At 42.4% G+C, this 27,812-nt stretch overlaps 2 protein-coding genes across 6 annotated transcripts in view; both read left to right on the top strand.

Annotated features, from left to right (window-relative positions):
• The window catches only part of LOC130610309 (protein mono-ADP-ribosyltransferase PARP14-like), a 29,051-nt gene extending 23,755 nt beyond the window's left edge, over nucleotides 1–5,296 (top strand). For 3 of the 5 annotated variants that reach the window (XM_057430061.1, XM_057430062.1, XM_057430064.1), the window contains 6 exons: nucleotides 585–752; nucleotides 1,606–1,812; nucleotides 1,907–2,494; nucleotides 3,626–3,771; nucleotides 4,316–4,490; nucleotides 4,900–5,296. In XM_057430061.1, coding sequence (XP_057286044.1) covers nucleotides 585–752; nucleotides 1,606–1,812; nucleotides 1,907–2,494; nucleotides 3,626–3,771; nucleotides 4,316–4,490; nucleotides 4,900–5,189 — 1,574 coding nt within the window. In that variant the 3' untranslated portion in view covers nucleotides 5,190–5,296. Of the gene's footprint in view, nucleotides 1–584; nucleotides 753–1,605; nucleotides 1,813–1,906; nucleotides 2,495–3,338; nucleotides 3,476–3,625; nucleotides 3,772–4,315; nucleotides 4,491–4,899 lie in introns of those variants that run through there. The other 2 variants (XM_057430060.1, XM_057430063.1) reach the window with 2 other exon arrangements.
• A 1,940-nt stretch (nucleotides 5,297–7,236) lies between these two features.
• Nucleotides 7,237–26,332, top strand: LOC130610391 (protein mono-ADP-ribosyltransferase PARP14-like). Its single transcript, XM_057430224.1, is given in 22 exon segments — nucleotides 7,237–7,471; nucleotides 8,515–8,645; nucleotides 8,647–8,658; nucleotides 8,752–8,785; nucleotides 10,969–11,229; nucleotides 12,187–12,357; nucleotides 12,360–12,422; nucleotides 13,464–13,625; nucleotides 13,628–13,995; nucleotides 13,998–14,413; nucleotides 14,415–15,265; nucleotides 15,681–15,877; nucleotides 16,309–16,372; nucleotides 17,336–17,483; nucleotides 18,163–18,227; nucleotides 18,868–18,902; nucleotides 19,273–19,420; nucleotides 20,686–20,892; nucleotides 20,981–21,589; nucleotides 22,130–22,275; nucleotides 23,604–23,778; nucleotides 25,335–26,332. Coding segments are annotated over 22 exon segments (4,752 nt in total). The 5' UTR covers nucleotides 7,237–7,272; the 3' UTR covers nucleotides 25,625–26,332.
• The last annotated feature ends 1,480 nt before the right edge of the window (nucleotides 26,333–27,812 follow it).

Below are 27,812 nucleotides of genomic sequence, written 5' to 3'. Positions count from 1 at the left end.
TGACCTCCTTCATGAAAGTGTTCATGTATGGCAGGAATCTGTGGGAATACCTTCTCGGTGCCTACTGTACATCCATTTGTACTATGCACTGTGTTACATCAGCTGTTTTTAATCAGTTAATGTGATACTTGTAAAACATGTAATGAGGGAAGTAAAAGAAACGTCTTTAAGAGAGGGCTTCTAAGCATCTATAAAGAACTAAATGTATTCATTATTGCATCCTGTTATTCCAATAAAGCTTTCCATGATAAAAACAGATCTAATCTACTTCAAACACAGCTATGAGCAAGGGTGATGTTGACAGAAAGGTTGATAGAGAAGCCATACCCCACTGGAAGCAACTCCTTTTGTCACTCCTGAGAAAATTAATTCGCCAAATGAGGCAAATATTTTGCAAACATAAAATGGATCCTTGTGCCTTGAAAGTGAAAATAGAGAGAGGAAGATGCAGAGTTTGTGGAAGGAGACTTGAAGCTTATTCTGGGGAGTATTTGTCATGATTTATCATGTCCTAGTGAGGATTAGTACACATCTATATTGTGGATAATTGTTGACTGATTATGTTCTCCTACTTAATGTTTCAGCTTCACAAGCAAACAAGAGCTATATCACCACCCAAGCGGGAAGGCTGCCATGCAAAAAAATAATTCATTTTGTTGCCCAAGATGATATCAAGATGCTGGTCTCCACGGTGCTTCAGGAGTGTGAATATCAGCAGTACACCTCTGTCGCCTTCCCAGCAATAGGAACAGGTCTTTGTCTCCTTTTTGAAGTGGTTTAGTGTGTGTGATTCTGCTGATCTCAGAGTTCAAGTGATGAAATTGGTTTATCTGGAGGGGTTATTCTTTGTGAAAGTATATTCAGAAACTGCAGATTTCAAAACTGCTAGAAGTTCATAAAGACCTAGAAAGGTTCACTCCTTGCAGTCAGCTGGTATGTGAAGAGTATGAGTGCTCTAGATCCGACATATTCTTGCTAACAGGGATTAAAAAGTATGTTTATACTTCCTAGAGCACCATAAGTATATGTCACAGCAGCCTAATACGTGTGGGCAGCTCATCAGAGAATATCCAGGGAACTACTTCTCCATTGCTGAAATCAGTAGATAATGCAGCTCTGGCTAGCAGCCGCACAGGTAGGGTTCCTACGGATGGAATGTGAACCTGTCAGGAAGGCCAGATTGTCCCTTTTTTTTTCTCTTGTAATTTTCACTTCAGTAGAAATCTCTCGTCCGGTAATCCAGAACTAGGCCCCATGCATGCAGGGACCTCTTGCATGAATAAAACTAGACTTGCTTTTTGAGCAAAGAGTTTGCCACTGGGCCATTGAGCATAAGGCCCATGGCCTATGAAGTAACCAAGCCATATCATCTACATCATAACCTGATCAGTTGCCATGTCAACAACAGTAAGCTTTCATGTTTCGGTTCCTGGAAAGATGTCTCAGATCTCCTTTCCCCTTCCAAACTGGTAGCCTGCAGTTATTTCTGACATATTTATGATCCAGGTGATTGTGGTATGTTCATAACTTCTTCTAGAGACGTTTTAACAATTTGTAACAGTTCTTAGTGCTTTTTAAAGGCAAAATGCTTATGACTCATTTCAGGCCAGGCAGGCCGTGATGCAGCTGCAGTTGCTGAAGACATGCTAGGTGCAGTAACTGACTTTGCAAGAAGTAACTCTGCTCCATATGTGAAAACTGTTAAAGTTGTCATCTTTCAACCACATCTGCTGAGTGTGTTCCATACAAGCATGCAGAAAAGAGAAAATTCTGCTAAAACAGCAGCCAAATTACAGCTTTCCAAGTTAAAGTGTAAGTAAATGTCATTTAAATACCTATTATAGATCAATCTGTTTAGCACCAGCTGATAATGGTTTATATTAATTACTTGTGTATTTCAATGTAGCATTCCAGAGCTCTGAGAATCTTTCCCCAAATGGAAAAGCCAAAGCAGTTTTGAAGAAGAAAATAGAGCTGGCTGTTGTGCAGATTTGTGGTGAAAGCAAAAAGAAAGTGGAAGAAACGGAAGACTGGTTGAGAAGTGCAATCTTAAAGGAACAGTTTCAAGCAGAAATCACAGATGAGTTTATCTCTGATTTTGTTGAAGAACAGAGTGAGAAACTGCGTGACCTAGAAAATAAATTAAGAATTGCTCTTTATTTGGATGGTAATGCTATTCGAATTTCAGGTGTTGCAAAAGATGTCTGGATCGCTTATTCGACTATTCAAGACATGATCTACAGGGTAAAAAATGCTAAACTGAAAGAGAGCAGCGCAGAACTTCTTAAAAGCATAACTGAGTGGAAATATTATGAAAAGGATACCTATGTGCCCTTTGACAATCTCACAAATATGCGCTTGGAAAACGCTTTCCTAGCAAAGGAGAAAGATATTTCAATCATCATTAATGAGAAAAAATACACAGTGAATTTAGAAGCTAAACATGTTGTGGATGACCAGGGAAAATGTACACCCATTATACGTGTTGATAAATGTAAGTAAAAGCATCTTGACAGACTGACGTTCCTGCAGAGTAAGAAATGGTAAAAATAGGCAAAATGTTGTTAGGAGTTTTGTGCAGGTCCATTTCTGGAGAATGTGGAGGGACCTGAATTGGGAAATGAAAATAAAAGAATCCTGCAGTTACTTATTTTTTTTTTTGTTTTTTTTTTTTAAGCGTAGGTAGTGCATTCTGAGGTTTACTGGCAGTAGTTAGATGTTTGTAGCAGTGATCATTCTAGATCTCAGCTCACTTCTGAGTTCTTGAGATGTATCTTCTTCCCTTTACTTCTGGTCCTTTCCAATAGAAAGAGCTACCTTTTTCTTACTCATCCGTACAGGACTTTCCCCAGTATTATTTTTCTTTGTCCTGCCATGACTCAGTTTTACAGGGGCACATTTTATATCTTAATGGGAACAACGTTTTCGTCCACTTAACCCTTGAAAGTGGATGGGTTTAAATAACAGTGCAGCCCCCAGTGCTTTAATAATGCCTCCTGCACGTATTTTCAGATTTTTATTTTTGTTCTTTTACCAAGAAATGTCACTTCTAATTGAAGAAACCTATAAGGCTGGATGTCTGCAACATATGCATCAGTCAGTGTTACTATTTAACAATATAGCTAATTAGTAGGCCTCACATGAAATGAGAAAAGGGACAAAAGGAAGATAGTCTCCATTTAAAAGCCTTCTGCTTTTCAGATGGAGGGTATATTCTTGAACTTTTTAATTTAAATCTTTCCTTGTTCAGATCCTTTGCTTCTAGTCTCTTAGCTGATGAGAATTAATTACTCAGTAAATCTGCATTTTCTCCTTATACTTGAAAATTTGATTTACAGGGAAAGCTACCAGTAAAAGATGTTGCAGAGAATTCTTCTTCAGCTGTGAAGAACAGACTTGTCTAGGAACTACTTATTCAAGCACATCAGTTGCCAGTGCAGTGGCAAACTAGAAACTACAATGCCCTAATCCTCTAGTGAAAAACCCATGGAATACTTTTGGCTGACAAAGAGCAATAGGCACTAGTGATAAACTAAATCTATGGGCCTTTAGAAGGGTTCGTAGTAGGGCATGTTTCATTTTAAGCAGAGAATTTGGGCAAATATGCTTTATGTTTCTTCTGCAGGTCAAGAGTCAATTGTACTCCCTGCAACATGGGATGATATGGAAAACCAGCGACTCAAAATAGTGGAACTAAGACCAGAAACAAGAGAATATAGAGACGTGCAGAAAAGGTTTCTGGAGACCTGTCAGTCATTTAAAATTGAAAGGGTAAAATCCTGTCGTCATGTCTGAGCATAAATGCTTTTGATAGCAATGACAAAGAATACTAACAATGGAAAAATAAATTCCACTGGGATTTCTGAAGCTGTACAAGTCTTTATGGCTGTCAGTAACTTTAATCAGCGTCAGTTTAATGTTGCGGTTGAGATATTTGAAACAATTTCTAAGCTATTGATCCTCCAGCACCAAGGCAGTGTGCTTTTCCCTTAAATTGTTTTTGCTATAGTAGAGCAGAGCAATTGCTTGCTTAAGCCATGTCTGCTTTGAAGGTAGGCATGGCATCTCTACCCCAGAAATCTGCAAATCTTTCCTATGTTTTTTTCCCATGGAGTGTTTCTGTCATGTCTTGGGCTGGGTTCTGCTGTCCGTCATGCCAGAGTTTGAAGTGACTTGACTAACTTATTTCATAGTTGATGTATATGCATTGGATCTAGGAGCAGAATCTTGGAAGCAGACAGAATTGTTGATATACACTCATGTTTTTTGATGATGGCAACCGTCTTTCTTTCTGTTTTGCTCTCAAATTCTGCAGATTGAAAGGGTACAGAACCCGTATTTGTGGAAGGCCTACCAAATAAAAAAGTGTGAAATGGATAACAAAAATGGCAACAAAAATAATGAGAGGCATCTGTTTCATGGGACAAGTAAGAATTCATTAACCTTAATTAACAACGGCGGATTTAACCGGAGCTATGCTGGAATGCACGGTAATGTGAATTTCAAAACAACTCTAATTTTCCTGAATAGAATCATTGAATGGTTTGGGTTGGAAAGGACCTTAAGATCACCTAGTTCCAACCCCTCTGCCATAGGGAGGCACACCTTCCACTAGACCAGGTTGCACAAGCCCTATCCAACCTGGCTTTGAACCCTGGCAGGGATGGAGCATTCAGAACCTCCTTGGGCAACCTGTTCCAGTGCCTCACTCCCCTCACAGTAAAGAACTTCTTCCTTATATCTAACCTAAACTTCCCCTGTTTAAGTTTGAACCCATTTTAATATCTCCCTATTGGCAATAAAAAGCAAAACTGTCAGGAGATTCATATACTCTGAAGATGGCAGGTGAATGAGTGCTGCTAATGAAATGCTCACAAACATTTGTTTTTCTGTCTACAGCTGCACAGTTTGGAAAGGGAACATACTTTGCTGTTAAGGCCAGCTATTCTGCCAATGCCATCTACTCCACACCAGATATGGATGGGAAGAAGTACATGTACTTGGCTCGAGTCCTTGTTGGAGAATATTCTCAGGGGATAAAAGGATCAATTCTTCCAGCAGCAAAAACCGCTAGTAACTCTACAGATCGGTTTGACAGTTCAACTGATGATGTGAAGCAGCCATCCATTTTCATCATATTTCATGATGCTCAAGCTTATCCAGAATACCTTATCACTTTCACTGCATAAGCATTTTGATTGCAGCCATCATTTCTGGTCCTTCAATCTTTGGTGGGATGTAAACACTTTTATAACAAAATATACAGTGAAAAGAACAAGTAGTTTTAACAAATTAATTTCTTACAGATTATTTACATTTAAGCAACCTCTGTCAATTTTTGATGCACTGAAACACTGCTTGTTTACACTCAGTGTAGCTATTTAACACATTTAACACGAGAGCTCAATATTCTACTGAAAATGGCTGTTAGGTTACATATCAATCCTTTATCCCATATTAGCTTTCCATTCAGCCTTATGGCCATCTGAGTTGCACTAGGCAGTGGGGAGTGCTGATGGGGGAGTGGAAGGGATCTTCTTTCAGTGTTGTGTCTCTGATGTCTTCTTGCACTCTGTGACAGTCTGCATTGTAAATTCTGATACAGTGGTTTTCGGTATTTGAACTAGTTGTAGTTAATGGCTTGTGTTTGTCTAGATCTCTCTGAACACTTAGTATGGGTTTTCAAACAGTGGCCTTCAATGAACTTGATGGCTTAAAGACCCAGTTGCATGTTTTTAATACAATAACCCTCTCTGGCAGGGTAAAAAGTGTTTCTACAGAAAGTTACAGGTGTTGCCTGAGCTATTTAGCCTGAGAGAGACAGGAAGGTAAATCTTGAGATGGTGTTTCTGTTGTCCTATACCAGCTGCAGCCACCTTCCTGTGATCTTAAGGATAAATTAATAGAGCAAAGAAAAGCACAGAGGGGTGGGGAGTTAAGGCTTACAGCAGTGTGTTGTCTCAGAGGGGTAAGCATTAAACAAGCCAAAGTTCAGAGTCTGGTATTTGTGTTGTCCCATGCTGCCCCCAACATGGGAGCTTAAACAATATCATCTTTGTAGCATGTTGACAGAGTAAAAAAATAAACCTCTTGCAGCCTTGGATGTTGTAAGATCTTCCAGTGAAAAAGCAGAGTGATGAAGCCCTTCCATGTTCTAAAAACCTTTGGCTCCTCCAAACGAATCAGGTTTGACTTCTTTTGTTGGATGATTAAGATAAAATCCTCTACTACTTGCTTTATGTAGGTAGGCTGCTATTACTTTGAAGTTTTATGATGAGTTGGTGTGTCCAGGTGAGCAGTAAACATTGCCAAGGGGCATGTTTTCCAGGGAAGGTGGTGTGAAATAATGTGAACCCGTAAGTATCATGGCAGAGCCACCACCATCAGGCTACTCATTCGCACTCCACCCCAGTGCTCCCTATGCAAGGACACTGGAACCACTCGCTTTGGGCTTTATTGCCTTAGATTGTGTCAGTTTTCTAACTGCTGGAAACTGCTGACTGTTGAATTCCTAGTGCTTGATCTGGGTGTGGGGGCAAATGTCTTAAGTTTTGCTTTGAAAATGAACAAACTTAGTCAATCCCTGTGGCAAATAGCTGCAGTCACTGGTTCATCGATGTAACAAGAGCCAGAGGTGATGGCTCTGGGTGCTGCATGGCAGCAGATGGGTTACCTGCAGCAGTCAGGGCTTTCTCTGCAGAGGATAGTAACTCATCTGTCCTCAGCCTCTGCATGACCACCAAGGTGTTTTTTCACTGGTACGTGCATTACAGGTGTTTAGGGCATCAAGCGCAGAGAAGAAACTGCAGCACTGGGCTCTGTGCAGGTGACGGGTAGAGGATGCTGCTTCCCCAAATGAGTTTACCGTGACCGAAAAGCAAAGCGAGAGGCAGAGCAAAGGGATGACCTTGTTGGCTGTCAGCTCCCAGCACGGGCAGAGGGAGGACATTTTAGTAGCGTGAAGGGGGTGCCCGGGGCGGCTTTGGGTGGGTTAGGAGCTTCTATCGGGGAAAGGAATGTAAGGGCGGAGGTGCGAAGCTGTGCCTGGCGGCTGCGGGGAGGCAGCCCGGGGCAAGTGTGTCGCGGCAGACGACAGCGGAGAAACGGGGGGGGCGGGAACCCCGTCCAGGCGCAGTGCCCGCTCCTCGCCCCTCTCCGCGGCGTCCCTGGACCCGCCGGCAGCCGCCGCCTGGCTAAAGCGGCCGCGCCCGGCAGCCCTTGCCGGGAAGCGAAACCGAAAGGTAGCGGGGCACAGACCGGAGCCGGGCGGCCATGGCGGGGCAGCCGCCGGGCGGCTTCCCGCTGCTGGTGCGCGGCGACTGGGGCTCCGCCGAGCCGCCCCCCGCCCTGAGGAAGAAGCTGCTCCGCTACTTCCAGAGCCAGAAGCGCTCGGGTGGCGGCGAGTGCGAGCTGCGGGCCGGGACCGGGACGGTGACCGGGCACCTCCTCGTCTGCTTCGTGCACCCCGAAGGTGAGCAGCCAGGGTGGGGCGGGGGCCGGTGCGAGGGGGCCGGCGGGGGCCGGGACGGCCGGGGCTGCCTCTGCCTTCCCCCGAGAAACGGGCTGGGGCTGGGGCTGGGGCTGCGTACGGAGCGAGTGTGAGCTGCGTTGTGACTCACGAGTCGTAACTTTCTAAAAATATATATAATGACTTAATTATTGCATGTGATGCGATATATACTGGCTGGTATGTAATATACAAATCTATAGTATATAATGCCTCATACACATCCCGTAATATGCAATGTAGGATGTATAATACGTATTTGCTTACGTGTACTTGCTTAAATTTGCTAGTACTAGCCTCTAGATTGCATTTTTAATAGCTCCAGGCTACAAGGTAATAAATATATCCCTGTGTATATATATACGCATATATGTATTAGACAGAGTAATGTTCTCTAGATTGCACTTGGAATAATGAAGTTTATGTGGGTATAACTTTATATGTATTATAGTGCAGGTATATATTAAAAATTACGTATAACATGCATGTATTTATCAAAACGTGCAGCAAGGTGGAAAGCATTTAGCTGTGGTTACGTTAAATGTATGCATGTACATGTGTGTACATGCATGCGCATTAACATATATATACACTTTTTTTCCCCCTTTGCCTTATCATGCTTCCCCGTTGCTGACTCACCCAGCAGGTAAGCTCAGGACAGACAGCCCAAAGCCCTTTTGACACTGGCAGGGCGAGGGTGTGCAAGGCGCGGGGGCCATTAGCAGGGTGCTTGTGCTGCAGCCCCTGTGCAGGGCTGCCCACCGGGGATCTGTAGTGCAGCTGAGCTTTGCATCTCTGGTGGGCTTTTTGCAGAAGGGACACCCTCTCCTGTACTGCTTCGGAAGGGAAGCCTTGCGTGTTCTTTATTAGCGTTGTGAGGTTAAAGCTCTTCAGTTTTGTGTGTGCGGGACGGCACGTGTGTCCTAATGTAATCATGGAAAGCTGATGCATAATTTCAAGTCATGTTTCCATTCAGATTATCAGTGGGGTTTTTTGCTTTTATTTAGTGAAGCAACGTGTTCTTGAGAGACAGTCTCATCAGCTGTATTTGGGAGAAAAAGGAAAACTGAAGTTGATTGTCACAGAGCCTGACACAGCACTAGCTGCTGAAGAGGAGGTGTTTGAAGAAAAATTAAGTAAGTCCCACAAAGGTGAATAAAAATTAGAATTCTTGCCAGAGCTTAGCAGTAGTGGTATGAGTGTCAAATCAGTCACTGGTGTCTTCTTTTTTTTTTTTATTTTAGGCTCTGTATACCACGAGTAACCTTCAACCAAAAGGTAAAATGTTATTATCACCCTTGTGCTGGTTCTTTGTAAAACAAAAATGTTGGTGCTTTTCTCCACACACAGCTCCAATTCCGTGGGGAGCTGTGCTGAAAGTTTCTGAGTTTGGCAGCCTGGCTCAGGTGATACAGGGAAAGATGTCTGGCCAGGGACACTGTAGGCTGGATCACCAAGGGTGGAGTTCACTTTGCCAGGCCTAGACCACAAGCCTGATTTTAGCTTCTAAAAGAGCCTTTTTAACCAGAGGGACATCTCCAGAGATGGATTTAGTTCCCTTATCCTGCACAACTGCTCTAAGATCTGCATAGAAACACATAGATTGAAGGTCTGAAGCCCAGGCCTGATGTCGTTTTGCTCTCTGCAGTTAAAAGAGTCTAACTGCAAGAGTCTAAAGGCAAGAGGTGCATCTCCCCTGAACCTCAGTGACTCCAGTTAGGTCCACTTTCAGCAGTACTATGCTGAGCCTTATGATTCAGAAAGCAATCTAGAAAGCAGTACTGCACACCCAAATATACCCACATCTGTAAAAGTAAGCATTCAGACCCAAGACAGACCTGTTAATCGGGAAGTTCTTCAGTAATTACCGCCCCATCTTTTCCTTTCTCTGTGAAGTTTTGTTTGGTGCTGTTTTGGGTGGTTTTCCTCCTCTCAAATTCAGGTGTTCAAAGTTGACACCTACTGGTTTTTAGTTATACTAGAGAGGACCCTGAAAAATCTCCAGGTACTGCTCTTGGTCGCTTTGTTGGGTCAGCCTAGTTTTCAGGTTTGGCTGTTTTGTACTTTCTTCACTATGCATAGTGCAGTCAATGATTCCTGTCGGCAATCTAGAAATGAGTAACTGGCATCTGCAGAGCTGTTGCTTCTGTGATTATTTCTTTCGTTTTTCTCTTGTCTGGCTTATGCTGGTGGGCCTTCAAAGGCAGCTGTGTTCTGTGAAAGTTACGGGTTTGGAATCAGTTGTTGTGCCTTGGGAAAGTTTGTACACTCGGTGAGCAGGCAGAGCCAGCCTGTTTGTGCTGCCACCTGCTCGAGCCTTCCCTGTCTCCATCCTTGGGGCCGCCCCCCATGGGCGGCCTGTTGGGCACTACCCCAGGATTTAGGGATTTTTGGGTGTTCTGAGCAAAAGCAAGGAGAGACCTTGTTCTCCCCCATCCCTGGTCAGGGGTGCAACTGCTCCACTGATCTTCTCTTCCCTCAGTTCAGTGTTCTGTGCCACAGTGGGAGATGGTGGACCTACAGGTTTACATTGAGAGTTGTGAGCGCCAGGGCTCCATGCGATGCTCATCTCCCCACCATGCTGCAGGGATGTGCTGGTTACCAAAGTGAGAGGGGTTTATGTTCCTGGTTGTGCTCATTGGGGTGAGGAGCTGCTTTTCTTTGTGAGTCTTGAGCCATCTTGAGCCCCCTCAGGTGCCCTTTGGTCCCTCGCCATCCTGACTGCTGCTTGCTGTGGCCTGTTGGACAGTTGTGTCACCGCATGACACTTTTAATTTACTCAGGCATGCAGAGGAGGATGTACCCATTTGGAGGTTCTTTCCTGCCTCCACCCTCACATGTCTGCAAGGCTGGCAAATTGCCTTTCTCTGGCAGCCGCTGTACTTCTGGAGTGCTCGGAGGGCACCTGTTATATTGTCTATCTGCAAAGTTTTGTTGTGTCCCTGCCAGCCTTTTGTGCACCTGGGTTCTTCATGTCCATAATGCTGCACTGATGGCAGGGCATGGTGGTCATCAGGAGGCTTTGCACTGAATTGTGCAGAGTTACTGCTGGCTTGTGGTGCCTGTGAATGTCCCGAGCTACGTTCAGACTTTGTTAGACCTCGGGTAAGAAACAGACACAGAGGCTGCAGGGCCTCTCACTAACCTTAGCAATGCCTGAGCTGCCTTGGGCAATTATCTCAATGGATTTTATGTTATTTTATTCGTCTTGGACCTGGAGGCATACCAGTGACCTTGGACTTGTTTAACTCATGGCTACTTTTGTGCCACTGAAGAAGCTGCCTGCAGAATATTGCATCTGGGCTGGTTTGGATCCCAAAATGTCCCGGGTATCCTGCAGTATTTGATTAGCTAGGTGATCTCTAACTAATCAAATACTGTGAGAGAAGGGGTGAGCAAAATCTGCTTATTGCAGGAAATGTGTAGCGATATGTCATGTGGCTTATTTCTTTCAGTTGAAGATGATGCGGAAGCCTTGCAGAAAGCAGAAAGCTTTGTTGCAAGTGGTGAACTCCAGGAGGAAGCTGGCTCTGCAACAAACATCGCAGAGAAGCCCAGGGAGACCTCGCCTTCAGTGGTCTTTGAAAACATACAGGAATGCAGTCCAAAATGCTTATGTCTGCTGTTGGAGAGCATCAGTGGCCTGGCAGCAGATGATGACTTCACTATGGAAGTGATACCTGAAATATATGTTGCTGTACCTACTTTTACAAAAAGCATCGGTAAGCCAGGATGAGCACTGTTGTTCATTTCCATGTGTATGTGTGAGCAATGGCTTTCAGAGTGTCCTGCTTTAAGCCCAGCTGGTAACTCAGCACCATGCAGCCACTCGCTCGCACTCCTCATTTCCCCCCAACCCCTTCTGGGTAATTCCCCCCAGTTTATATGCCGAATGTGATGTGCTGTGGTATGGAATACCCCTTTCGCTGGTTTGGGTCAGGTGTCCTCTCTCTGCTCCCTCCCAGCTTCTTGTGCCCTTCCTTACTGGCAGAGCATGAGAGACTGAAAAGTCCTTGACCAGGGTAAATGCTACTGAGGAACAGCTAAAACATCCATGTGTTATCAGTGTTGTTCTCAGACTAAAGCTGAAACACAGCAATGCACCAGCTACTGGGAAGAAAACTTAACTCTCTCCCAGCCTAAATCAGGACACACAGCTTGATTCCTCTCCTGTTAGAGATTCAGACAGTTTTAAACAAGTACCTGGACTGTAGTTTCTGAAGAAAGATGTAAGTCTTTATATACACCTCCATGAAAGTGCCTGTGAAAAAGTTGAGGTATCTTCACTAATTGAAATTGGATGGGAATGTTTCATTGTGCGTCTCTTGTTTTGAGTTAGGTGGAGCAGAATTAGAAGCACACTGAGGGTGGAGATGATTTCTGCAAATTACTGAAGTGTATAAAGTCTCCATCTGAGGAGATGGTGGAACAATGAGAAGCGCTTAGTTGATACAAGAGATGAATAAGAGGGGAACAGAAGCATAGTAGTAGTGAATAGCTGAGAGTCACCTGGCTGTGTGCATTTCCCCTGTTCTAATCCACAGAGTGACTTGGCACCAAAGACAGCTTTGCTGCAAACAAGGAAAAGCAGATTCAGCTCATTTCTCTGCCAGAAGTGGTAGCTGGGGCTGCTAATGGCTCAGGAAAGCACAGTCAGTTTGTGCCGTTCTTGTTTACAGATACTGAAGAACTTGTCAAAAAATGTTCACAAAACAAGAGGGTTAAAGAATTCCACATGACTGCCAGGCTTCTTGAACTGACCCGCAGCATCAAGGCTGAAAACATACCAGCCAGCGTTTCCACAGACTACATCACCGTCTACTTCGAGAGTGCGCAGAATGGTGGGGGACCGTGTCAGACGTCCAGTTCTTCCCCGAGGAGAACTTGGCCATCATTACTTTCTGTGATCACGAAGGTGGCACTCTCCTCAGCCTGACCAAATTGCTCTCAGGGAGAGGACCTGACAGAAAATGAGCATGAATTTGGGCATTAGGAGAAACTTGTCTTGCTGTCGCTAAAGCCAGTGTACACTGTCCTGTTCCTGGGGAGTGCTCTGGATTTACAAATACTGCTGCATGTCTAGGCTTTCAGAATCTCTCTGGTTTGTATGTTACCCAAGACAGCTCAATACTCGTTTTGTGCGTGGGATGTTCCCACTGTTGTGTTTTCCCCCTTTACACAGGCTTTTATCTGCAATACAACATTAATTGTGCTTATAGGCAGAGGAAGCAGGATCTGTCAGTGACTGCAGTTTTCACAGGTAGCTTTCAGAAACTAATGAAGGTCAAATATCTTCATTATCAGGGAAGAGCAGAGCTGAAGAGCAATCTTGTTACTATGCCTTTTGTTGAATCACCATCCCATTTTTATGCCAGTGTAACCTCGGGTAAATATCTCTGGGTTAGGAGACCCCAGCTTAGTAAATTCCTTTAATTAAATATATCTGCCAGGGAATTGTTTTTCTTCTGACTCTTAGAATTTGCTTACGAATATTTTGCACATCAAGTTAATAGGTAACTTGGATCATTGTCATGTAGTTTCAAATCCCCACCAACATTATAATTAATTTCCTTTGTCCATGCCCACCGGAATGTCAAAAAAAAAAAAAGGAAAGCAAACATTCTGTGGCACAAAGAATTTTATTGTAAGTTGAGAGTAAGGAACATTCCGTAACAGTATGTTGGTATGGCCCTGCTGCGGGGTGGGGTTTCCTTAGCAAATGACAGCAAGGTGTAACTGTACAGGTAAGTACAGGCACAAGCATATTCACCAAGCTGGCTGGAGCCAGGCCTCTTATCTTGTCCCCTACAGAGTAGTTTGGAAATCAGAAAGACATAAGAGTAGCTCTTTCAAATGAAAAGAAGTGAAATCATTATTCAGTGTAATTCTATTCAGAATCATTTGCTTGATTTGAAGTTAATGATGTGTGTTTGCATGTATGTGTGCTAACTTTTAGATGTAAACGCGGTCTTGGAAAAGCAGCATTTCCTGGAACAGACACTAATTTCCGTGCATCCATGTTACCACTCCTTGGGAACAGCTCTCTATGAAGAAGAAAGACCAACTGTCAAGATGCCAGACCCCATTGGGGTGCCGCTAGATCCGTATGTCTGGCAGTTTTACAAAGACAGACCAAACTGATGCAAGACATAAACCAGGAACTGGCAATTTGCCATTGTGAGCTAAAATGGCCCCAGACAGACTGTGCACACCCAGAAATTATGTTGTGCCCATCATCATCCCTCTCAGAGCAGAAAAAGCCAATGATTAACTTGATCAAGACATGGAAGCAAGATGCTTCTACTGAGTTCTCATGTATCATGGCATGTTACATCACCATAAAATGTAAAGTAAATTCAGCAGGTTGGAAAGACTTGAAAAACAGATTGGTGAAAAATGTTGCTTTGATCATAACTGAGATTTCTGAGGAGACGGTGGTGATTGCAGGCAACAGAGCAGCAGTGGACAGTGCAGAGAAAGAAGTGAGTGGAAGAGTCTTCTTGCCTCCTTGTGTTCTTCCCAGGAAACCATAGTCATTGATAAACATGGAAAAGAGAATCAAGTGATTATTGCTGGATTTTCTAAGGATGTAGCAGAAGTTTATCAGAAACTGACTGATTTTATAGACAGAAACAAACATATGGAAAAAGTAATCCCGGCTAAGTCAGTGGTGGTAGTGCAGTTTGTAGAGCAGGAAAAATCCAATGTTTATCTTAAATTGAAGAAGAAAGGCATGACAATACGTTTTGACACCAAGACACCGTGTATTTCTGTGAGTGGACCAAGAGCAGAAGTACAAAATGCAGTCACCACATTTGAAAAAATCCTCTCATCCCTTTACTTGAAAACTGTGCAAATTGATAAGCCAGGAGCCAAAGAGCTCTTCATTGAGAGGAAAGAGTCATGTGTTTGAGGCAAAGCAGAAATTTGGCTGTTTGATTAGTCTGGAAGAAGAAGAACAGCACCAACAAGAAAAGGTGGGTGAAAAAGTTGGTGATACACAGGAAAGCAAGCTCTGCTTTAAGAAAATGCTGCCAGGTGGAGTTGTAGTAGCAGTTTATGAAGATGACTTGTGCACTCATCCCGTTGATGTTGTGGTAAATGCATCTAATGAAGACCTAAAACACAACGGTGGTGTTGCTTGGGCGCTGTTAAATGCAGCTGGTCCAGAGATACAGCAGGAGTGTGATGAGCTGGTGAAGAAGAGCGGGAGCTTGCAGCCTGGGTGTGCGGTTATCACGGGTGGAGGGAAACTCCCCTGCAAGAACATAATTCATGCTGTTGGGCCCAGGTGGAGGAAGGATGAAGCAGAACAGTGTGTGTGCTTGTTAAGACAGACAGTGAAGAGAAGTCTACAACTGGCTGAAACATTTCATCATCATTCTATAGCTCTGCCCGCTATAAGTGGAGGGATTTTTGGCTTCCTACTGGAACTGTGTACGTATTCAATTGCAGCCTCCATCAAGGAGACCTTGAAAGAATCCAAGGGGGACATCAGCTTGAAGGAGATTCATCTTGTGGATGATGCAGAAGGAACTGTTCAGGCTCTGAGTGAGGCAGTTTAAAAAGTGTTTGCAGCTGAATTATCCTCCCCGATACTGCAGACTTCAAGCTTGGGAAACCTTAAGTTGAGAGAAAGCCAAGAGGAGAAGGGAAAAGGGGATCTTCAGATGGCTAGAGATCATCTGCAGATGGTTACAACAAATGAAGGTCTCTGCATCCAAGTTGAGGAGAAAAATGTTCAGGAAGCCATGGTAGGTGTTTAATTTTCTGCTTCCCCTCTAACTTGATGTGAAGGAGCAGGGAAGTCACAATCCCCCTGCACTCAGCACTGGTGAGGCTGCACCTCAAATACTGTGTTCAGTTCTGGGCCCTTCACTACGAAAGAGACATTGAGGTGCTGCAGCAGGTCTGGAGAAGAGAAACAAATTAGATGAAGGGTCTGGAGCACAATTCTTATGAGGAATGGCTGAGGGAACTGGGGTGGTTTAGTCTGGAGAAGGCTCAGGGGAAACCTTACTGCTCTCTACAACTGCCTGAAAGGAGGTTGCAGTGAGGTGGAGTTCAGTCTCTTTGTCCAAGTAACAAGTGATAGGACAAGAGTTAAAGGCCTCAAGATGTGCCAGGGAAGGTTTAGATTGGATACTAGGAAAAATTTCCTCACAGAGAGGGTGCTTGAAGAAAACTGAAGAACTTGGACTGAAATCAATCACTTTCCCAGCTATTGGGACTGGAGGATTCAGATTTCCTAAAAGCATTGTTTCTAAATTAATGTTTGATGCGGTATTCAAGTTCAGTAGTAGTCACACTTGGAGGACTCTCCAGGAAGTTCGTTTTGTCTTGAATCCGAACAATGTGGATAATATTCAGGTAGTTCTCAGGAGAAAGCCATTTATGTCACATACTGTTCTAGTTATGCCTTACAATATTTTAATTATATTGCTTTCTAAGGGGAATAATTTAGCAGTTGGTCAGTAACAATGGGCTGTCTCTCCAGTATCTCTGGAATAGAAACTCTCAGCAAGCATAAGCTGCAGGCAAAATTGGCCTTGCTGCTGGCACTGTAAACACCTGTAGATGCTCACTCATCTTTTGACAGAGGAGGTCTGGCAACGCAAAGATGGTATCTATTATCACAGTATTCACACTGAGTCTTCCACTGTTATTAATGATACCTAAACATGACTGTAAAGCATGTCAGATGGCTCAGCAAGACCTACATGACTCTTAAGTACAGTATTTCAGAGTTACATACTGAATATTCCTATGTTTGGTACCTTTCTTTTTTTATTTTTCCTCAGGCTTTTAACATGGAACTACAATGTAGAGTAGGTGAAAGTTGCAATGCTGCAGCATCATGGTCAAGTAAGTTGTGTAATGGCTAGCAAGTAGGAGGTGGGACACGGGAGAATGCAAATACTGTAAAGAGACTATACATATCAGGAAACAGATAAAATGGCATTAAGACACAGAGCATTTTTTTTTCCTCCTAGTGGACTGGCATTCTTAAACTCCATTTGTAAAAATCGTAATTTCTTTTGTTGAGGGCATGCTCATGTTAGTGAGGCCTGTCTTATCACATGGAAGAGGATGTCCTGGTAGGAGAACCATTACTTTGTTCTACTCAAAGGGTATAAGAACTTGGTATCGATTTCCCAAACAAGCCATAAGTAACATGTATTTCTGCCCATCTCCTATGTAGAGATATACAGAATGGAGAATTTTCATTCCATTTATTAATTGGCGGTAGTGTGACACAATAGCAAAAACATATGAGTGAATTGCATCAGTGACAGAGCCTTATTCATAAGAATATATAGCTCTTTCTTCTCAGTTGCTTTGAGTATCAGTGAGATTAAGTTAAGAATGTGCAGGTAAAATATTAACTAGACAAATTTAGACTAGAAGTAAAGAACAATGTTATGTCTGTAAGGGTAGAGATGAAATAGCTTACAAAATTGGTGTGATGTGATCTCCATTACTGCAAATACTTCAGCTGCATACTGCATTTCTTGTAAGAGTTAATTCGGGGAAACTTGGTTACAGAGCTAGTCAGATCAGATAACCCCAAGAGTCCCTTTCCAAATTTATTCTGTGTGAATTTACAAGAATAGAAATAGTTTCACTTTCACAGTATTTAAATGGGAATAACACTGTGCCTTCCTGCTTTTAGAAATGGAGTAAAGAGAAAGGCAGAGACTCTCTATGTCCATTAAAGTGATCTAGAGCACATTCCTTAAAATTAAAAGTTGATGTTTCTATCGATGGAAGAGAATAATACCCCAACTAGAGGATAAGTGTGTTAAAGTATTTTTATTTCCTTTGTAGGTATTATTAGGCCTGTTTCAACTGATGCACTGGCAGTTCATGAAATGCAGATTGGTTCCATTACACTCCAAGTAACTAGTGGAGATATTACCGAGGAGGATACAGAGGTTATTGTGAGCATATCAAATCCAACATTTGATGCCACATCACATATATAAACATGTAGATCTTTAGTGATAATTTTGGGCTACTTTTTAGAAGGGCGTAGGGGGAAGAATTGTCCATATGTGAAACTTCCATGAAGTATTTTTCAGATGAGAGAGACTTGCAATTAGTTAGGAGACAGATATTAAATGGGTTCTGTATGTGACCTGAATATTCCATTTAGTTTCCAGACTATTCAGACAGAAGTCATTTGACCAGAGTTTTCTTGTATAAAAACAAAAATGCTTAAATAAAAGGAAATTTTCACATCAAATATAATCCTGACAAACTGTTCCTGTCACTGTGAGCCAAAGTCCTGGTTGAGTGACCTGTAAGAAGCAGAGATTCTTTGGTGACATTGTGAATTGCAAGCATGGAAGACATCAGGTGGTATAATTTAAAGCAATCGGTGAGTTTGGTGAGGGCCTTCTACTGGATGGTGAAACAATGAAATAGGAGTTGTTTTTAATGATTTCTAATCAATAATGAAATCAGTGTTCTCTTTGCAGCTGTGTTGTGTGTCAAGGAGCAGAATTAGGAGAACGGGCAAGGTTTTGCACTTTGTGGGATCTTATACCATGTGAGAATTCGGGATATTTGTAGAGTACAGAAGTTGGGTGGAGTTTTGAGTAGAAATGGCTATGTTGACTTAATGAATGTGTATGCTTTTCTCATATAATTTAAGGGGTCTTCAAAGCAATAATGGCTGCTGCTGGTTCCCAGGTAGAAGCAGAATGTGCTCAGTATGGTATGTAAATAGCTTTCACTTTCAGAAATCTTTAAAAGTCTGTTGTCAGCTACAGGAGAGCGCAAGTTTTGAAACTGAACAGAGTAGTGGAAGGCTGTATTTTGGTGTAAGCAAGTGCAGGACTGGCCTTTAAAAGCTAATAGCAAATCTGAGCTGTATGAATTCACAAATACATAATTCTTTCTAATTGAAATAGTGTAACCTTGCTTATCGCCCTGATCATGAGTTCTTCTATGGTCTGCATTCTGCCAGACCAGCAGAGCAGTAACATCCCAACTCACTGTGGTTGGCTTCTATGGGTGCAGAAAGGAACGCATTCTGGTTGCACAAAGAAAATGTTCCTGCTCTGAATCCAGGAGTTAACTTTCAAGATGGAGTGTCCTGGATATTTCTCCCAGCCTTTGGCTGTGCAGGCTCTCACTGTTTATCAGCCTGACCTCAGCACATGCAGAGCACCACACAATCAGTTGTTACCTTTGTGACCAGTGGTATGGTTCATCGGTCCATTCATCCTCACGGTGTGACTCCCTTCTGAGGTGTTTGCAATCAAACATGAGTGCTCTGAAAAACACAAGCATCTTTTGAAAGATTCCATACCACAGTTCTTAGATATCTTAATGGTGGTATTTTAACTGTTCAGCTATTCTGCAGAATAAGGGTTTGGGCTTTCACAGAGTAAGTGACATAAAAGAAAGGATTTCTCACATAAATGAATTGTGCACATTCTATTGGCATGTTTTCTAATAAAAGTGAGCTTTATTTAAATTAAACATAAATTCTTAAGTTGTGCTTAACAGGCAAATACCTTGCAGCAGAGATTTTGGGAAATTAGAAAACACAACTACTGGTATTACTTTCTCAAAGAAGTTCTGCAATCAAAATATTAACAGAGAAAACTGGAATCAACTGAAATCAGAATAATAAAGCTCACAGTGGATCTCTTTCTACTGTTTCTGCTTCTATCATCAATATAACCAGCTGTCCTATCAGGAGAGACAGCCACTTCAAAAATATTATGTCTCCTTCTCTATCTTCTCTTTTCCAGCTGGGCAGTTTCAAAGGTGGAAAACTGCTATGCAGTAAAATCATCCACTTGATTCACAACAGGAACATGAACAGTCAGGTTTCCAAAGTGCTTAATGAGTGCGAGCTAAGGATGTACAAATCTGTCGCCTTCCCAGCAATTGGAAAAGGCTTGCAATTTCTTAGGAAAGCAATGAAGGCTGTGATGGGAGTAGTTCAGAAACTAGGGCAGAATTAGTACCACTGATATGGATAACAGTAAACTTGTACAAGAAACTCTGTAAGCTGTAATTTGTGAAAGTTCATTCTAGTCAGTTCAAATACCCCCTGCACACTTCAAAGATGCTTTTTGTAAAAAAAAAAAAAAAAGTATAAATATTATAGTCAACATCAGTGGAGCAAAAACCCCTAAAGAAAAGGTATTGTTCTGTAAAAGACATTCTGCCCCAAAACAGACTGTGTATCTCAGCTGGCAACCCTGCAACTTCCTTGAAACTTCCCATAGACCTTGCTTTGGGCTTTCAGCCACATATAAGGGCTGGGGTTGGGGTTTGTAGGTGAAGAAAGATGGAATTGTCCTGAGAACAAAACTGGCTGACTATGGAAATTGTGGGCTGGGTACAGAATACCTGTGTTTTTTACCTTTATAGATCTTGTTTCAGCCTACCTGCTCCAGTGGAGGGCTTGGAGGCAGGCTAGCTTATTTGGTTTAAGCTTCTGGTTAGCCTGGGGATTGGGACTTGCAGAGAGCAAGGTATCCTTCTCAGACCAAGGCTCCCATTGACTTGGGAAATAGAAATTATGAGCTGGTCCTTGCTCAGCATGCCTGGGTAGGGTAGGAGCTGGTGTGTGCATCAGTGTGTGGGTTAGTCCAGGTCCCTTGGACTGCCAACGCCATCTGCATGCTGGTGTCACGATGGCTGTCCAAGGGATGCATTGCCTGAAATTGGCAGGGCTCCCCCCAACATTTCAGGATAAGCTGTAGGTTGCACTTCAGGTTTGTTGTAGGGGAATGAAAGCAATTATTTTGAGCTTGGTGTTCCTGTTTGTATGTTGAAATACAATGCATACTTGTGCCTCTGCTAGTTTTTATTTGGTTTTACTTTGGTACCCAGTTTAAAGATGGGGATAGAGTTAGTGGTGCATGGAATTAAAAATATCGGGGATGTTCAGGCTGAAGTTCTTGTTGGAGTTTCAAAGTAAATGAAGGCAAATCCCAGAAGGGGTTCCTGGCTCTGTGTAGGGTGTCAGCTCCTTGAGCTCCAGTCTTAGGTGTAAAGCTGTGGTTAAGCGTGGGGCTTTGGACAGAAAGCATAATGGAGTGAGGGGAGAGAGGGACACCAGTCTGTATGAGCTGGGGACATGGTCTCTGTTTTCTGGATGCTGTCTTGATTTAAGTACTGTTCACTGAGACATGCTTTTTATTTTTGTTTAGGTCAAGCAGGACAGAGTCCAGCAAAGGTAGCTGATGACATGTTGGATGCTATAGTGGAATTTGCAAGCAAAAGATCAGTACAGCATTTGCAAAAAATTAAAATAGTCGTCTTCCAAACAAATATGCTCAAAGACTTTTACAGAAGCATGAAGAAAAGAGAAGATTCAAATTCATCTACAATAAATTCATTTATGTCTCTGCTTAAGTGTAAGTGGGTGGATTTTCTGTGTGCATGGGCACGTGGAACTAAAGATCTTTTACTTAAAAGTAATAATTAACGTGTATTTCTTCACAGCATTTTTCCAGGTTAAAAAACAACCAAGTGGGAAGAAAAAGACTGTGGATTTGGAGAAGAAAGTTGATTTAGCCACATTCCAAATCTGTGGAGAAAGCCAAACAAATGTGGATAAAACTGAGTCTTGGTTAAAGGATTTAATTTTAAAAGATCATTTTGAAAACATTATTTCAGATGAGCTAATTGAACATTTTGATCAGAGGCAAATTGACACTTTGAAGGATCTCCAGAGTAGAAAGCATGTTACTATTCAGTTTGAAAATAAACTTTTCCCCCCTTGCATTAAAATTTCTGGTATTACCAAGGACGTTTGTTGGGTTTCTATAGAAGTTCAAAAAATAATCCAAAACCTTAAGGACACTGAAGAAGAACGATCCAAGGCAGAACATATTTATAACCTGGTAGAATGGAGGTATCCAGAAAGCAATGACAGCTTTGTTGCTTTTGATAAAATTACAAATATGCAGCTGGAGGATGCCATAATAGCTAAAAAGCCACATCTTGCAGTCAAAATTAATGGGAAGAGCTACAAGGTTGATATGAATACTCTACAGGCTAATGATGACCAAGGAATAACCACAAACATTCAACGTGTGTCAAAGAATGAAGGTAAATTATAGCTTTGTAACTTTCCTTTAATAGTGATCATTGAATGATAATTCTGATAAATGCAAACTGGGGTTTCACAAAGAAATAATCCAGTCATAGCTGTTTTCTCTTTCTTTTTTGATTTTTTTTCTTTCCCCCATGCATGCCATAGCCAGCAGTTGTACTTTCATAATTAATGGCAGATATGACTGCAGTCAGAACACCTATTTTAAATATTATCTGTAGAAATGGCATGCTGAACATAGATTCTATGCTTAAGTCTCACAAAGGAAGTGGAGTGTGGAGAATACATGAAATTCCTTTGTGTTTTCAAAGTTGTTTTAGTTAGATATTGGCATGGGGGTAATTAGACTACAGAAAATGTAAAGTCTTAGCAGTGCATTACAGAGCCAGGGATCTATTGAAGACGGAGAGTATTCTTGGGATAAAGCATTGTGTAAGGTATTGTCCTCTCAGCCCTGTACATGCAATTGGTTTGTAAGATGTGCCTACAAAACTGAGCTAGATATCTGTGATAATAATGCAATGTCTGTTTTGCAGATAAGCAGCCAATAACACTCCCTTCACACTGGGAAGACATGGAAAACAAACAGGTCAAAGTGGTGAATCTTGAGCCATTTTGTGAGGAATATCTGAAAGTTCAGTCCAGATTTAAGAAGGGCTGTGGCAGCTGTGTCATAGAGAAGGTGAAATACTATGGGGAGGGAAAAAAGTGAATTCTTAGGCTGAAAATGTTAATATACTTTCTAAATACTTGTTTATAAGGTGTCTGAAACCTAATACACCTTTCATATGACATCCTCTCCAGCACTGTACAGGGTGGATATAAATAAAATCTAATTTCCCAAGAGCTGCCTTGCCATTTCTGTCTTCTAATAGTGAAAATCCTTGACCATCAGTCTTCAGGCTGATTCTGTGTTCATCTAATGTTGTACTCAGTAGTTAATGTAGTATTTCCAATTAGGAAATTCTGTATTGAAATGGAAGCATAAGCCAATATGAATAATAGAATACAAACGAAAATACAAAATCATTGTAGACTGGCCACAAATCTTTTTACTAGTTTACTACTTCCCTGTCAGTTCCAGAGCCTTTCAGCTAGACCTGATTTTATCCAAAGTATCAAGATCTGATCCTGCTTGTTGAAAAGTCTGCAGCACAGTGCACAGAGGTTTAATTACCAGGGGGAAGATGAAATTATTCAGAATCAGAAGGAGTGATAAATAGGAGAAAATATGATAAACTTAAGAGTAAGGATATGTGTTTGAAAAATTTTCTTCCATCATGAGGTTCAATGAGCTTGGTCATTAAGACACAAATAGAACAAAATAATACAATAGAAAAAACTCAGGTAATGACATTGAAGTAATTTTCCATTGAAAACGGAAAGCTGTTACAATAACGCCTTTATCATTGTACTTTGACATAGACAGTTTCCTCCTGAACTACATTCACATTGTTGGCATAAGGAGCCAGCAACATGTATTTTTCCACCAACTTATTTTTACATAATCCTTATGTTGAACCTATAATTCTTATAGGTTGCTAAACTACACAGCAAAGGAAGTAATTCTGACTTCCAAACTGACATGTAGAAAAGAAACCTTAATTCAATGTAATGCTATCATTGCAGTCTATCATTTAGTGAGAAAATCATAGGTAAAGGTGATAAGGATATACAGAAGGCATCTTATATCATTGACTCTGGCAGTGGTGCAATAGCATATTTCTAAAAATGATAACGCATCGCTACCATGATTGCCTGTGTACCTGGTATACTACAGAAAACAAGTGTATGCCAAAAATTACCAAGCTTGAAAAACTGATAAGCTGCTTCGGTTTATTATTTTACAGCAGGGTCGGGTATTCAGTTCCCCAACCCAAACCACATGCTAACAAGGCATATTGAAAATTACTGTAATTCTTGAAGTCTGGGTTTGTTTTAATGCTTTCCTGCCATGATAAATATTGCTCTCTACCAGTATAAATATAGTTCTATTTTGTAACTTTGCAGATTGAAAGAATACAAAATCCCTTGCTCTGGCAGACATACCAAGTAAAAAAGATGTCTGTCTGTGCAAAGAACAAAAATAAAAATAATGAGAAGTTGCTATTTCATGGGACAGCTGCATCCTCATTGAACACAATGAACTACAATGGATTTGATTGTGGGTGTGCTGGAAAGAATGGCGAGTCGTTATCCAAAGCAGTTAGTTTCATAAACATGTATGACTAGGGAATGTCAATGTTACAGTGCTGTCAGCACAACATGTAAGGAGAATAAGGCTGGAGAACAAAATAATAAACACCAGAACATACTCTGTACAGACATAGGAATTAACATGTTTGGTAAATCCCTTGTTGATTAATGCCACCATCAGAAGTTCACCTACTCTGAAATCAAGGCTGAGCAGCCTTTGGGAAATGTGTTGTATGATCTGCTTAGAGAAAGGAGCAAGGACTGCTGTTCAACATCCTCAGCTGAGATATAAGCCACAAGCTCCTGGTATCTCCTCTCCTAGTTAGCAAAGTAGAGGTGCAGGTAATTCTCCTATTGCTTCCAAAGATAAGCTCAGCACAAGCAATCAGAAGATCCCACTCCCCTGCACATGAAATCCCTAGAAATCTGTGAAGTAATTTACAAAGAAATCCCCCTTTAATAGTTGTTACGGACAATTATTAAGTATTTAGCAGAAAGACTTTCTGCATTAGTTCAAAGGTTGTTTTGTCCAATTTTTCTAGCACAGTCAGATTTATTATTTGGTAGCATTCAAAGAGGAAGGACCAGATCCAAAGAAGTGGAACCCTTCTCTGGTAGGAAAGGACAGTCACAGAATCATAGAATGATAGAATAGTTAGGGTTGGGAAGGACCTTAAGATCATCTAGTTCCAACCCCCCTGCCGTGGGCAGGGTCACCTCACACTAAGCCATGTTGCCCAAGGCTCTCTGCAGCCTGGCCTTTAACACTGCATTGCATGATGGAGCATTCACAACTTCCTTGGCAACCCATTCCAGTGCCTCACCACCCTAACAGCAAAAAACTTCCTCCTTATATCCAATCTAAACTTCCCCTGTTTAAGTTTTAACCTGTTACCCCTTGTCCTGTCACTATGGTCCCTAATGAAGAGTCCCTCTCCAGCATCCCTATAGGTGCCCCCCTTCAGATACTGGAAGGCTGCTATGAGGTCTCCATGCAGCCTTCTCTTCTCCAGGCTGAACAGCCCCAAGTTCCTCAGCCTGTCTTCATACAGGAGGTTCTCCAGTCCCCTGATCATCCTCGTGGCCCTCCTCTGGACTTGTTCCAACAGTTCCATGTCCTTTTTATGTTGAGGACACCAGAACTGCACACAATATTCCAGGTGAGGTCTCACAAGAGCAGAGCAGAGGGGCAGGATCACCTCCTTCGACCTGCTGGTCACGCTCCTTTTGATGCAGCCCAGGATAAGGTTGGATTTCTGGGCTGCGAGTGCACACTGAAGCCGGCTCATGTTCATTTTCTCATCCACTACCAGTCAAAACCTGGGTGTTGATACTTAGCCAAAATCTAAGTGGATTTGGATTTGCATTTGCTTCTGATGCAAAGGATTATTACTAGAATTTGCTGTTCAACCAAATTTATAATTTTTGCAGAAATTAAAAAAAAAATTAAAAAAAAAGAAAAAAAGGAAGGGGTGGGGGAACTTTAGAGATTCTAACGGGAATAAGAACACCAACTATATTTGCCAATATTGTCTTTCCAAACAGCTGCAACCATTTGGAATGGGACCTACTTTGCTGTTGATGCATGTTATTCTGCTCAGGATACTTATTCCAGACTGGATGCGCATGGCAGAAAATACATGTACTTGGTTCTGGTCCTCACTGGGCAGTATTATGTTGTGAGCAAAGGACTAATCAAACCACCAGCAAAAAACACAGCAGATTCTAGTGACGTGTATGACAGCGTGGTTGATAATGTGAAAGATCTGACAATGTTTGTCATATTTAGGGACATTCAGGCATATCCTGAATACCTGATTACTTTCAGATGTTAGAATATTCTTAAGAGCCTAGAAAATTCTAGTGTCTTTTACATGTGAGAATTAACAGGGGAATTCTTGATTCTTGTTTACAACCAGGTTTCTTAAACTAAGTGGTTATTTAACTATCCATGTGTTTAAATATGTCTTCAAATTATCAACACAATGACCCAGGATAAGCAAATATTTGAGAAAGTACTATTTCAATACTCCCACTTCAAGTTCAGTCACATGGAGGTGGAGGTGAGAACTGTGAGAACAGCCCATACCTCTTATTATGCAAGGCAGAGTGAGCTGGTAGGAGAGGGAGGGAGCCACTATGCCTTACCTGCAGCCTGAAGAGGTGTAGGATAGGACAATGCACCTATGTGTGTTCCTATTTCTGGTATTCACAACACACCAAGAGGCTGGCTGTTGTGAGGACTTACTTAAAATGCACTGTGTTGGGGGAATTACCCTGTTTGCCAGGGGAGTTTTCAGTCGTTCTCAGGCATCCACTCACTGTTATTGGTACTAAGAGTCCTGAAGACAAAAACACAATGTTGAACTTACCATTTGCATTCATTATATCCCCCCACTAGCTGTTGTAGCATACTGTTATACCCTGTGTATGATTTCCTGTATTCATACCTGTTTCTTAGGGGCATTTTCCATGGTACCCAGCATTATATACATCCATCTTCCACATACAAAGTCATTGCTTCTGGAATTTTCAGGACGCTAAAGAGGCTGAGGTTCTGAATGACTTCTTTGCCACGGTCTTCACTGCCAAAGGCTCTGACCAAACCACCCAAGTCTTGGAAGGCAGATGCAGGGACTGTGAGAATGAAGACCTTGCGCCCACTGTAGGAGAGGAAATGGTTCGAGACCATCTTAAAAATCTGAACGTGCACAAGTCCATGGGACCTGATGAGATCCATCCGAGGGTCCTGAAGGAGCTGGCGAATGAAGTTGAGAAGACACTGGCCATCATATTTGAGAAATCATGGCAGTCAGGTGAAGTTCCCCATGACTGGAAAAAGGGAAATATAACCCCCATTTTCAAGAAGGGGAAAATGGATGACCCGGGGAACTACAGAGCAGTCAGTCTCACCTTTGTGCCTGGCAAAATCTTGGAGCAGATTCTCCTGGAAGGCATGCTAAGGCACATGAAAAACAACAAGGTGCTTGGTGACAGCCAGCATGGCTTCACTAAGGGGAAATCCTGCCTGACCAATTTGGTGGCCTTCTGTGATGGGGCTGCAGAACTGATGGACAGGGGTAGAGCAGTTGATGTCATCTACCTGGACTTGTGCAAAGCATTCGACACTGTCCCACACAACATCCTTGTCTCTAAATTGGAGAGACATCAATTTGATGGATGGACCACTCAGGGGATAAAGAGCTGGCTGGATGGCCACTGTCCTGGGTTCAGCAGTAGCAGTCATTTTTCTCTTTCTTGGTAGCTGGTGCAGTGCAGTGTTCTGACTTTTGGCCTGGGAACAGAGCTGATAACAATGATATTTTGGTTTGGCCAAGGACTTTGTGAGCCTCATGCTCTGCCAGGGAGGAGGGGAAGCTGGGAGGAAGCAGAGACAGGACACCTGACCCAAACTGACCAAAGAGGTATTCCATACCACAGCACATCATGCCCAGGATGTAACTGGGAGTTAGCCGGAAGGGCTGGGAGACTGCAGGGTTGGAGGAGGTATTGGTCGGTGCTTGGTCGGGCTGGGGGGGGGCGAGTTATCGGTCGGCTGGTGCTGAGGTGTTGTATTCTCTTCCCTTGTTATTTCCTTTATCATTGTTATCATTGGTGGCAGCAGTAGTGATCTGTGTTATACCTTAGTTACTAAACTGTTCTTATCTCAACCCGTGGGCATTGCATTCTTTTGATTCTCCTCTCTGTCCCTCCGGGAGTAGGGAGAGGGAAAGAAGGAGGGGAGTGAGTGAACGAGTTACCTGACTGGGTTTAAACCATGACAGCCACACACAAAGAATTGTGGTCAGTGGCTCAATGTCCGGCTGGAGACCGGTAACGAGTGGTGTCCCTCAGGGATCGGTGTTGGGACTAGTCCTGTTTAACATCTTCGTTGCTGACATGGACAGTGGGATTGAGTGCACCCTCAGCAAGTTTGCTGATGACACCAAGCTGTTTGATTCGGTTGATCCACTGGAGGGAAGGAATGCCATCCAGAGGGACCTTGACACGCTTGTGAGGTGG

The sequence above is a fragment of the Pezoporus wallicus genome, unplaced genomic scaffold (assembly GCF_028554395.1).
Source record: "Pezoporus wallicus isolate ANWC-B61680 ecotype Strahan unplaced genomic scaffold, APGP_CSIRO_Pwel_v1 contig_5261, whole genome shotgun sequence".
In the NCBI taxonomy this organism is placed as follows: domain Eukaryota; kingdom Metazoa; phylum Chordata; class Aves; order Psittaciformes; family Psittacidae; genus Pezoporus; species Pezoporus wallicus.
This window is presented reverse-complemented; position numbering and strand designations above follow the sequence as displayed.